Source organism: Palaemon carinicauda, chromosome 4 (genome assembly GCF_036898095.1).
Source record: "Palaemon carinicauda isolate YSFRI2023 chromosome 4, ASM3689809v2, whole genome shotgun sequence".
Taxonomy (NCBI): Eukaryota; Metazoa; Arthropoda; class Malacostraca; order Decapoda; family Palaemonidae; genus Palaemon; species Palaemon carinicauda.
This window is the reverse complement of record NC_090728.1, coordinates 85,071,803-85,085,105: the sequence shown is the minus strand read 5'-3', so window position 1 is coordinate 85,085,105 and position 13,303 is coordinate 85,071,803. Positions and strand designations below refer to the sequence as shown.

Here is a 13,303-nt window from a genome sequence, read left to right as displayed (position 1 = left end):
CTAGACAACAAGATCTACCAGTTCAAGGTGCTGTGCTTCGGTCTCTCCACAGCACCTCAGGTGTTCACCAGAGTGTTTGCCCTGATTTCATCTTGGGCGCACAGGAACGGCATCCGTCTCCTTCGTTATCTGGACGACTGGCTGATCCTAGCAGATTCGGAGTCGACCCTTCTTCGACACCGAGACAGGCTTCTGGGACTTTGCCAGGATCTGGGGATCGTGGTAAATCTCGAGAAGTCCTCTCTGCAGCCGTCCCAACGACTGGTTTATCTAGGCATGTTGTTAGACACCAATCTCCACAAAGCCTTTCCATCAGACGACAGGATAGCAAGGCTGAGGAGGGTGGCGGCGGAACCCTTCCTCAGGCGAGAAGAGCTTCCCGCCCAATCGTGGTTGCGTCTCTTAGGTCACCTGTCCTCCCTGGCTCGTCTGGTTCCAAATGGCCGTCTCAGGATGAGATCCCTGCAGTGGCGGCTCAAGTCCCGGTGGAATCAAGGATCCGATTCCCCCGACTTACAGGTCCCGATAGGACCTTCGGAACAGGCGGACCTGCGGTGGTGGCTGGTCGACGAGAACCTGCGAAAGGGAGTAGATCTTCTCGTCCTCCCCCCAGAGTTGACACTGTTTTCGGACGCGTCAATAGAAGGGTGGGGGCGCACATTCTGGACCAGAGGACCTCAGGCCTTTGGTCAGAATCAGAAAAGTACCTGCACGTCAACCTGCTAGAGATGAAGGCCGTTTTTCTGGCTCTTCAAGAGTTCCAACGGACCCTGGTGGGTCACTCCGTGGTGGTGATGAGCGACAACACCATGGTAGTGGCTTATATCAACAAGCAGGGAGGTACTTTTTCACAGCAGCTATCCCATCTTGCAGTAGAGATTCTGAGGTGGACCGAAGTCCATTTGATAACACTATCAGCTCGCTTCATTCCTGGCAAGAGGAATTTGCTCGCCTACAGTCTGAGCAGGGCTTCGCAGATAGTGAGTACCGAGTGGTCTTTGGATCCTCAGATAGCCAACAAAGTCCTGACTTTGTGGGGTTCCCCAACCGTGGATCTGTTCGCGACAGCTTTGAATTTCAAGCTGCCCCTGTACTGCTCCCCAGTCCCGGACCCCAAGGCACTCAGGCAAGATGCTTTCCAACAACGGTGGGACAACATCGACGTGTACGCCTTCCCACCGTTCTGTCTGATGAGAAGGGTGCTCAACAGGACCAGACTATCAGTCAACTGTTCGATGACTCTGATAGCTCCGCTATGGCATCACGTGGAATGGTTCCCGGACCTTCTGCAGTTCCTAACGGAGCTCCCGAGAAAACTTCTCCCACGACACGAGCTACTCAGACAACCACACTGCAACATCTTCCACAAGGCCGTAGCCTCACTTCGGCTTCACGCCTGGAGACTGTCCAGCGTCTCCTCACGGAGAAAGGCTTTTCGCAACAGGTTGCAGAGAGGATGTCTCGGCACCTGCGAAAGTCCTCTGAGGGAGTCTACCAGGCGAAGTGGAGAGTCTTCTGTGGTTGGTGTCGTGGGAGGGGTATCTCTCCACTCGATGCCACTATTCCAGCAATAGCGGAGTTCCTCGTTTATTTGCGGGAGGAAATGCGCCTTTTGGTCTCAGCGGTGAAAGGCTATCGCTCAGCCTTAAGCTTGGCTTTTAGGCTGAAAGGAGTGGACATTTCTTCCTCGCTGGAACTCTCTCTACTCATACGTAGCTATGAGCTTACCTGCCCTCAGTCGGAAGTGAGACCTCCTCCTTGGAACGTGGTTCGGGTTCTCAGGGCTCTTAAGAGACCTCCCTTCGAACCATTACGCCAGGCCTCTGATCGCCACCTGTCTTGGAAGACGGCTTTCCTGCTCGCTTTGGCCTCTGCCAAGCGAGTTAGTGAACTTCATGGTCTCTCGTACGACATCGCCCATTCAAGGGGATGGGGGGAGATAACGTTCAGGTTCGTCCCTGAGTTTGTTGCCAAGACTCAGAACCCTGGAGTGCCGGCCCCACGGTTCGACTCTTTCAGGATCGCGAGTCTCCGTTCTGTAACAAGCGACCCAGACCAGCTGCTACTATGTCCAGTGAGGAGTCTGAGGTGTTACTTGAAGAGAACAGCTGCAGTTCGTCCTCAAGTGCAAGCATTGTTTGTTATCACAGGCAGGACGAAGAGGAGGGTCACCAAGAACACCATCTCAGCTTGGATTCGAAGGGTTATCCATCACGCCTTGAATTTATACCCTCCTCCGTCACATCGCCCTAGGGCACACGATGTCAGGGGCATTGCTACGTCCCTGGCCTTCAAGAGAAACTTCTCTGCGACGCAGGTGCTTCAAGCTGGGGTCTGGAAGAGTCAGACGACCTTCACACCCCACTACCTGCAGGACGTGACCCACAGGAGCCTCGATATCTTTTCTATCGGCCCTGTGGTGGCTGCACAACAGTTGGTCTAACCTCATGCTCCTTTATGGACAAGTAGCAGTAGGTTGAGGGCGTTGTTACCCGGTTTTAGTCTGCGTGAATGAAAGAGTATGTCTGACCCTTACTTCTTTCTTCATCCTCCCCTCTCTTGGGGAAGCAGCATCCTGGTCTCCGCATAGCTGACCTCAACTTGTGCAGGTAACCCATTCTTCCTTGTGCTCCTAGTATTAAGCTTAATACTGTCGCGTCCCCCATACCCTGACGAGGTGGTATTGGGAACGTCCTATCCTGGATTCCTATCTAAAGGTCTCAAGGTCAACTTCATAGGACGAGTCACGCTCTTCCCTCCACACACAACTTATGTAGGCCACACGTTCCTTGCGAAGCGAGGAACTTGTGAGGTGCAGGGGCTCCCTTTCTCAAGTGCTACTCACTGGGAAGCGGAGCCCCCGGGGAAAGCCAAAGTCAGTAAGGCTGGGGACTTTCCACCCTTCCTAAGGGGTAAGTCACCCAATGTAAATAGCGTGGTTTGTATTTCGGTTACGGAACAAATGACAAATTCGGAGATAATTTGTATTTTTCCTAACCATACAAACCTTAGCTATTTACACATATTTGCCCGCCAGCCCTGTCCCCCAAGTCAAGTCCTACCTCTAAGTGAAGTGAAGCAAATCACCGGTGTGTGGGGGGGGAGGGGTAGCAAGCTACCCCTTCCCCTACCCCCGCTAACTAGCGCGGGGGTAGTTAACCCTCGTTAAAAACTATTGGCTCGTCATTTCAGCTATGCCGAAAGTAAACCCAATGTAAATAGCTAAGGTTTGTATGGTTAGGAAAAATACAAATTATCTCCGAATTTGTCATATAAAAGCATAAATTAATAGAGATAATAAAATACAAAATTATAAAAATACTGTAAACATGTACTGTATATTTCTGTATCTGCTTTGTGGATTTTAAATTTTTGCCTGGGACCCTGAAATGTAATGCCTATAAAGGCAGAAGGGTTACTGTATACCTCTATGTAAATCTAGGCTTTTACAAGTAAGCAATATGAACATTAGGAGTCATAAAATAAAATAATGTTTCAAGTCCTCAACGTAAAAAAGCAGTGTTGATCCAATTGCATTATTGTCGGTTGGATAGTATTCCAAAGCCTACACTTGCCATGTATACAGTAATCAAAAATGCAACTTCAGTTCCAGTATGGACTACTTTGAGCAAGCTCAGGGCAAGATGCCAAAAAACGGCACATTTAATGGTACCTCAAGATGGAACTCTCATGTTTTTGCATGACCTTCAGAATATAACTGGAACATTGTGCTAATAATACAATACACAGTACCTCAAACTGCCATGTTACATATTTAGTGATACTATCATATATTTAAGTATTTCATTTCCTCATTACTGATTTTTCATCACATATGAAGAAAAAGCTGAGGCTACTCTTGTGACAGTAAAATTCTCAAGTTAAAGAAACAGCATACTGAATGGATAAAATTTTTACTCCAACTTAGAACAATACATGTCATGAGTAACATACAAAAATATAAAACGTTCAAACAGTGAGGAATGTCATAAAAGTGTAATTTCACATACTCACACTTCACAGAAGCAAGTGATCAAGTGAGGTTCAAGTAAAGAGACAGTATAACTTTAATAATAAGCTTAGAAAAATGTCCTTTTCTTTCAATGATTAACATTAGCAATGCTTCATAATAGCGCACTAATAATTACTACCTTAATCGTGATTTTTTTTAGATACTGTACACATGTGAATCTCTGTACTTATTACCTTAGTATTGTTTTATATTTCACTATTAGCTCAGTAATGCTACTATTTCACTTAATCAAAAATGGAATCAGCAGTGAAATTCTACATCTAAACTTGCCTTAGTTTGATACTGCTATGAAAATAATTTCTATTACGTAAACTTCAAGTAAGACGGAAAGACCAGCAAAGCACTTTTAAGTAGGAACCGTTTCTAATAAAATGGCAGCACTATATTCATTGTCACGTGGTGAAATCCTTTCCCTAAACATTTCCTTGTAATCATGCTCAATATTAGATAAATTTACAGTCTTGATATTGAAACAGGTTTATATAGAAAGTATTGTATGTCACTAATAAAATAATTAAGCTTTATAACATTTTAACAGAAAAAAGCTTTTATACCAGAGTAACAAAATTACTTGCAAAGAGCATAAATGTGATAATCTCTAGATCTAAAGTGAAAATTGTTCGTAACAGTTTAACTAGAAGAAAACTTTAGGCAACTGTGAAGCACATTCTTTAAATTACAGTACAGCTAGTAATAAAACTACAATTACCGGTATATGAAGAACATTTTCAAAGCAAAGGCCTCTGTGAGTCATTGTTTTCTAACGGAATCAAAACAACCTTTATGAATCCCGACGAGTCTACCAAAGTACAGTAACATGCAATAGCAAGGAGACCAAAAGAGTTTACATTCGTGTATTGCACGGTACATTTAAGAAGGCATTAAACGTACAATAGAGGTTGGCAAGTGATATGAGATAACCTTTACTGTTTACCTGGCCCAAACCATCTGGAAACATTCAACATGTGAAATGGGGAACAAGAGGTCTATTATCACAGGATGGAAATATTACACAATTACATAAAAAACAATAATATAGAAAATACCATAGCTTAAACCTTCAAGTTATTTACTAAACAACTAGAGAACTATAATTTTTTTTGCATGCTTAGCTACTGTACAACATAAGCAGCAAGTGCATGATAAAAAATGCTGAACTGTAAAGACTTCCATTTCTCCAATTATGACACCATCATAAATTCACTATCAACTAGTTTCTATCCATAATTTTCATAAACCCTATGCCATAAACTTTAAAGTACATAACTCTTATGCTATAAACTTTAAAGTACATAACTCTATGCTATAAACTTTAAAGTGTATAATTGTTCTATGAACACTCCTTGGGCAGGCAGGGTACAAAAACTTAGCATAAAATAAATGAAAAATTACATATGTATAATAGGGAGCCGAAGTCCGACGTTCACAATAACTGCTTCAGGTGCTCACAGATCTTCAACTTAGCCAGTGTTCTAACACAGGCCCCCTTTAAATTGACTTTCCCAGTCATCCCATTTGAATAGGAAAAGGACGGTATGTGATCTGAATTGTAGTGGTTTCCACCATGCTTTATGTAATTTTAGTCATCAAATTAGTAGATCAACTGCATTAAGCTGCAACCAGCCATCCCGTACTAGGATACTTCTTAACAGTGTTTACGCTTGAACCAGGGTGGCCGTTCCCATGGTAACTGACATCATGACTTCGGCTCCCTATTGGCCTTGAATATTTTGCCGTAGCAAGCGAAATTATCTCATTACTGAGAGGTTAGAAAGAATATGCTACTGGCCTAAATCTTAACTTGCTAAGGAAACGTGATTCTTCCGTTAGACTCGCACACTAAACACCATGTGAAGGAATTGCTCGTAGGATATTGTAACAACACCGTCTCTGTCTTGATCATGATGACTGAACGCTTGGGTCAGGGTCTGAGGAAGAGAAGGTTATTTTAGTAAAACCTTTTCAAGAACACAAACAAATACAGTATGTTTAATTTTAATATTCATACCATTTACAACAGCAAAATTTTAAAAATGTGACTATGCAAGAAATCTGTATGCAGTATTTTTCTGCTAATAATAATAATGGTATGGTATACTTTTTACTGGCCTATTCAAGATATATTTTCATCTATTCCTACTAAATAGATAACAACCCTCGTGACAATATAATTTTAGATAGACCATAAATATACATTTCAGAGACATCTTTAAGAGCTATTTTCATCTATTCCTACACGTTTGCATGAAGGCGATCGTAGAGAGAACATGCACACCTAAAAAGAAAGAAAGCAAAATCAAAAGTCCAATGACAGTCAGGGAGAGAAAGGACACGTCCGATCTCTACCGAGACAAAAGAAAAAAGTGACCTCTCCACTGCTGTGAGAGTATATATAGAGGTGGCTGGGTAACCCCCCGCCAACCCCAGCCTAACCGCTGGCAGGGTTGCCACCTCGCAATTAAAGTCTAATAGCTATCTTCCAGCTACGCTGAAAGATAATCCACATAAATAACTCCAGCTTTGTATTAGTTAGGGAAGAAACCAAAATATCTCCGAATTTGTCATAATTCAGTAACCTCTTTAAGAGCTATTTTCATCTCTTCCTAATAATAGATAAAAAACCCTATTGAGAACATAATTTTAGATAGACCATAGAAATACCAATACTTTATAGTATGATACTAACTAAATTTCCAGTTTTGTCCAGGGGAAAATTTTATTTCTCAAATGCAACAAATTGCTTCTTTTCCACTACTTTTGTTAACTGAACTTCTAAATCATTTTTTACCATCCTTATCTTAGCTTATAAAATAGCTTAGTTTGTATATGTAATTAAAAGTCAAAGCTTCAGGATAAAAATATTACCATAATACACTAAATACAAGAAGGCAATTTTTCAAGTTCTCTTATATTGCCCAAAGTTATGCACACATTTTTCTAGAAATTAAGAAAACTTTTCTAAAAGTTCTGATAAAGAAAAAAAAAAACTATTATTAAAACTAGGTCTCTTGATTAGATTACGTCACTTTAAAGTCTTCTCATAAAGACCAGTTCCATGGGTCTCTTATCCATGGAACTGGTCATTACCTGTATGTCTGGTACAGTATGTGTTTAACACCTGCAATATCACTTCCCATATCATTTATGTCTTGCTTTCAATCAGTTTGCCTCATCTGTACAAATGCCATACTGAATAAGCATGAAAAAAAAAAGGAGAGGGGGCTTCAAGTCTGTTTGACAAACCTACACAGTATATACTCAAAACACTTTTTCTTTACTAGATGCAAAGCAGAGATGCTATTACCATTTGGGCAATTTGTTTGTCCCACACACTGATTCCTCCTTCAACTTTTGAGGCATTGACCAGACATCTCGCCTTCTCTTACTGAAAAGTTATGTCTCCTGTTGAGGCAATAAGAATTTCCTAGGGGAGCATTTAATAGTTCCTATGGTAATTCAGGAATGTATTTAATGTCATATCAATCTGCTCCTGGAAGGGTTTTCCATTAAATGACACACTTGCTATAACCAAGAGGCTTGTTTGCTTATCTTTATTGGCCATCCATTTTAATTGACTGCTGACCTTGTCTCTAGAAAACTCTACTTAGGAAGAGGAACACAGTCCTTTGGAAACCTTATCAAAGAGGCATCTACTACAGTTAAGGTTGCATGATATTCCTGGGTAGCACTACATCTTCTGGTCACAAACTCGTAAGTGTTGGCAGAATTTATTTTATGCCATTTTGTCAACTCATGATGAAGGTCACACATATAGTACCTAAGCCTATATTTGATGTTCAACAATTGAAATTCAACCTTTTACTAATGAAGTGGTAAGAAGTCTTCCTAGAAATCCTTCTCCTTGGTCAGGAGGAGAACATGGGTTATCTGTTTATTCACAGACCTAACTGTTCATAGCTGGGGCTTGTCTTGAGGAATTATGGTTGTATTGATAAATCAGAACCCTGGATAGTTATAGCCATCAAGGAAAGTTATAGACCTATGGTATATTTCTGGAGAAACCCAACTAAAGCCATTCACAGCCAATGCCCATTAAATCACACAATGAAGGGACAAAGTGTTTATAGAGATTGTGACTATATGGAAGGTTACAGTAAACTTGCAAACAATGTAAAAGTCAATATCTAAAACACAGTCATAAGACCAGTGTTAATGTATGGATCCGAAACTTGGGCTTTAAGAAGAAAAGAGGAAGCAAAGCTTGAGAGAACAGAGATGAGAATGCTAAGGTAGATTATGGGAAGATCACTGCTGGAAAGATTGGAAAAATGACAAATTCGTAGATAATTTGTATTTTTCCTAACTATACAAACCTTAGCTATTTATTAGGGGTTATACTTTTGGCGGAGCTGAAATGACGAGCCATTAAAATTTTAGCGAGGGTTAACTACCCCCACCGCTAGTTAGCATGGTTAGGGGGGGTAGCTTGCTACTACTCCCATTCACGCACCTATGATTTAGTCACTTTGCTTGGAGGTAGGACTTCAAGGGGGATAGGGATGGGGGGCAAGTTTGTATAAATAGCTAAGGTTTGTATAGTTAGGAAAAATACAAATTATCTACGAATTTGTCATTTGTTCCGTAACTGGAATACAAACCACGCTATTTATTAGGGGTGACTCACCCATTAGGAAGGGTGGACGTCCCTGCCAATCTGGCTTCTGGCTTTGCCCGGGGACTCCTTATCTGAGTATGTTAATACTCAAAAATAAGGAGTCCCTGCCCTCGCTAAACCTTGCTACGCAAGGTCCGCGGCCTACGCAAGCTGTGTGTTGAGACGTGCAGAAGTGTGACTGTCCAGGTAAAGTTATTCAGAGTCTATGTAGGAAAAACCTCGCCAGGGTATGGGGACGCAACAGTATTAGCCTAATACTAGGTACACAAGGGAGCAGGGTTTACCTGCAGTGGTCTGAGGTGAGCTTATGCAGAGAACCCAGGATGCTGCTTTCCCCACGAGAGGGTAGGATGAAGAAAAGAATAAGAGCCAGTCAAATCTTTTCAATCACGCAGATTAAAACCGGGTAACAGTGCCCTCAACCTTCTGCTACTTGTCCAATAAGGAGCTTGAGGTATACAACCAGCTGTTGTGCAGCCACCACCGGACCAATAGAGATCATATCGAGTTCCTGTGGGTCACATCTTGCAGGAGAAAGGTTGTGAAAGTTACCTGGAGCATTCACATCCTTTCTTGTAAAACCTGCGTCACAGAGTAATCTGCTAAGAAGGACCAGGGGCATAACTATTCCCCTGACACTATGAGTTGTCATGTCGAGATGATGTTTCGGTGATCCTCCTCTAGTCTCTCCCAGTGCTGACAAGAGGAGGGATCCGGGCAGGCTGTTGCCGTTTTCTTTAGGTAAAGTCTCATACCTTACCCTAGGTACAGTAACGGATGATCTGGATCGTCCGTTACCTAGTTGAGACTTGTGTAGGATCCATCACCTCTGGAGACTGTGTCTGGCTACATACTCAGGGACGAAACTGAACATTGTCTTTCGCCCTTCTCAATAATGGGCAATGTCGAAAGAGAGACCATGAAGTTCCTTGACTCGTATGGTTGCTGTCCGAGTGTGTAGGAACATTGTGTTCTTAAATCAGGAGAAAATTTGCCTGGTGAAGTGGAACATAAGGAGGTTCCTTTAGGGATCGGAGATTTGAACCATGTTCTGAGAGGAAGGTCTCAATTCCGACTGGGGAAAGGCAAGTTGTAAGTCCGTATGACTTAGGAAAAGTCTATCGATGAGACGGTGTCCCTTTCTTTCAGTTTGAAGGTGAAGGATCAAGGTTGAGTGATCATCTTTACATGTCGGAACTGAATAGGGGGTCTTTTCCTCTTGTATATACTCGAGGATTCCGCTATTCCTGGAAACGAATATCGAGTGGAGAGAGACTTTCACATGACACCAACCTCACAAGACGCGATACTGCCTGGTAGACTGATGCTGAGGAATTCCTCAGATATCTAGACAACCTTTTCGCAAGGAGGTATTGGATAGTCTTCAGGTGTACAATCATAGCAAAGCTATAGCTTGTGGTGGGTGTCGAAGTGGGTTGTCTGTTATGTGGAGAGGGATCTCTTGGAGAGACTATCAGGAGCTGCAAAAAGTTTGGAGACCGTTCTCCATAATGCCATTGCGGAGCTAGAAGAGTCCTTGAGAGGTTGACCGATGTTCTAACCTTGTTGAGTGCCCTTCTCCAGATAAAACCGGGACGAGACGTAAACTTCATTGTTGTACCCACCGTTGTTGCCAGAGAGCCTTGGGGTCTAGGGCTGGTGAGCAACGGTAGCCTGAGATTCAGGAGCGTTGCGAACAGACCCCATAGTTTGAGGACCTCGTAAAGTCGGGACTTTGTTGGCTACATGGCGATCCAAAGTCCATTCGGTATACCTTATCTGAGATGCTGTCGGCGAGCACGTTCTTCCAGTCTGGAATGAAGCGGGCTGATAGTGGTACCAAACGGACTTTGGCCCATCTTAGTGTTTATACTATTTGATGGGAAGAGGCTACAAGCAAGTTCCTTCTTGCTTGTTGGTATGAGTCTGTGTGTGGTGTGTCGTCCATCACATCACTGAGTGGTCTGTTAGGAACCGATGAGGTTGCTGAAGGACCAGAAAGTTGGCCTTCATCTCTTAAGAGATTTAAGTGAAGGTACCTTCGGGCTCTGTCCAGAGGGCTGAGGTCGTGTGGTGCAGCACTATGGTCCCTCCTTTCTTCTTTCTTCCGACTCAAGTCTCTTGGAATGGAAGTCGTTCTTGTTTCGAGAAGGTTTTGTGGAGATTGGTGTCTAGAATCATTCCCAGATACACCACTCTCCTGGGAGGGAAGAAGGGAAGACTTCTGTAGGTTTACCCTGATCACTGGATCTTGGTAAAAAAGACTTCGGAAGTTCCAGTGTTAATGCAAGGTTGCCACTGAGTCTGCTAAGGTCAGTCAGTCGTCCCGAGAGAGAGGAGACAGAAGCCGATCCTGTGAGACCAGGATGGGTGTAGTGGAAAGACCGAAGCACAGTGCCTTGAACTGGCGTTTCTTGTTTGTCTAGACTGAATCTTCCAACTTTCCTAGATGGATGGTTTGGACCTGGGAGTAAGTGTCCTTTAGGTCCAGTGTGCAAATGAAGACCTGAGGTCTTAGCCCTTGTTCGAACTCCAAAATGGTGTGGACATCGACCCAAAGGGACAGCTCCTTGCTGATCCTTTTGCATGGAAGATTGTCGACGCTGGAGTCTTGACTCGTGTCGTAAAGGCTCAGGCGCGATACCAGTGTAAGAATTCTTCTCTGAGAGAGAATTTCATTAACTAACAGAAGGAAGGCAACGCTTAGCATTACCATGCGCCCTGATGGGATTGATGCTATTCCTTAGAATAGAATCAATCTGGCGAATGTTAATCAATGGTTAACCGTTGGGTATCGTGGTTACTGTGTTGTTGGAGAGTGCTCGCAAGTAGTTCCCTGTCGGCAAGCCGTTGATGAGGGTTGTCGAACGTTTGCCGATCACTTTAGTGTGATGGCGAACGGCCAGTAGCGAGAAGTATGTTGTATACCTTCTGATCTAGGAACTACAGGAAGAGGTTGACTAGTAAGTGCGAGTCACGAACTGCTGGCAAATTGCCGATGACCAATGAATCGGTGGTCTGTGAGCCAATGGCGAGTTCGAGATCAGCAAGCTGATTATGGTCTCCCCTGGTTGGTCAGAGATGAGCAAGCTGAAGATGGGCTGGTCAGAGATCAGCGAGCTGAGTTCAATGATCGAAGAAAGATGAGCTGCCCATCGGTGATCTAGTGATCAGCAAACTGATGACTGGTTATTGACTAGCAATCGGTGATTGGAAATGCTAGCAATTGGAGATCGTTAGTCATTGGAGGGACTAGAGGTCAAAGATGAGCATTGAGCTAGCAATTGGCGAAAGGCGACCTAGCGATCAGTAAACTGTGAACTAGCCATCAGCAAACAGTGATCTAGAGATCAGTCTGTTGATGCTTTCCTATTTGCTGACTGTGGTCTGTCAAGGAAAAAGAAACTTCAGAAGAGACAGGGACTAAGGATTCCCCTTGTAGGATGGAATCTTCGGGATCTTGAATCCTTCTGTGAAGCCTTATTCCTCTTTTCCCGGTGGCAATGTTTATGTGCTTGCAGGGAGGAATGGGGCAATGGTGACCTGTCCAAAAAGTTTTATTCCTTTTTACTGACAATTGTGCGAGTGTGTAGGAGAGTCTGGAGCGATGGCACACAGGATGATGCTGGTGCTTAATATCTGCCTGGAGAGCAGGCAAGCGCTGGTTCTTAGGCAAGAGCTGGTGCATTGGATCTGCGAGCCTCGACTCTTTGGCAAGAGCTGGCGCATTGGATCTGGGACCGTAACTGCGCAGGAGGACGCAGGAAAGTGAGGAAGAGCCTGGCGCGCAGGAAAGCGAGGAAGAGCGCTGGCGCGCAGTAAGGCACTGTGTAGTTTTGTGCATTCTCCCTAGAATGCACTGAAGCGTGTGACTGGTAGCGCTAGGGTGGATGCATTGGCGCGTGCGTGAGAGTACTACGTGGAGACTGTTGGCGCGTGCGGAAGACCATCGGCGCCCAAGCGCAATAGACCATCGGCGCGCGTGGAAGGCTGCATGCGCGCATTCAAGATTATTTCTTACGGGCGTGCGCGGTAGACTGTTAGTGAGCTCACGTGCCCGCAAGACTGTTGGCGCCCATGCAAGAGACCATCGGCGCGCAATACTGTTGGTGCGCACGCGGGAGATCCTAGGCGCCTGCGTGCGGAAGAAAGTAAGTCCGCGCGCGCGGAACTATTGCCACGCGCTTGCAAGACTATTGGCGCGCGCACAAGAGCATTGGCGCTTGCGCACTTGGAAAATCATCGGCGCGTGCGCAGGAGACCACCGGCGCCCGTGTGCGGAAGATCGTCGGCGGGCACGCGCAAGAGCATTGGTGCTAGCGCGCGCGGAAAATCATCGGCGTGCATGAGCAGAAGACAGTTGGCGCGTGGCGTGCGCGCGCGGAAAATCATCGGCTCGCTCGCAGGAGGCCCATAGGCACCCGCGCACGCAAGATCGTCGGTGCGCGCGTGCGGAAAATCATCGGGGCGCGCGCGGGAGACCATTGCTGCCTGCGCGCGGAAGATCGTATGCGTGCAAGACTGTTGGCGCGCACGCGGAAGACCATCGGCACCCGCGCGCGTAAGACTGTCGGAGAGCGTGCGCGAAGGTAGCGCTAGTAGATTGGCAGGTCAGCTGGTAGGATGACCAGTGG

At 44.7% G+C, this 13,303-nt stretch overlaps 1 protein-coding gene across 1 annotated transcript in view; it reads right to left on the bottom strand.

Moving 5' to 3' along the window:
- Positions 1 to 3,898: 3,898 nt before the first annotated feature.
- Positions 3,899 to 13,303, bottom strand: part of LOC137640039 (programmed cell death protein 6-like) — a 71,115-nt gene continuing 61,710 nt past the window's right edge. The window contains exon 6 of the mRNA XM_068372415.1: positions 3,899 to 5,961. Coding sequence (XP_068228516.1) covers positions 5,860 to 5,961 — 102 coding nt within the window. The 3' untranslated portion in view covers positions 3,899 to 5,859. The remainder of the gene's footprint in view (positions 5,962 to 13,303) is intronic.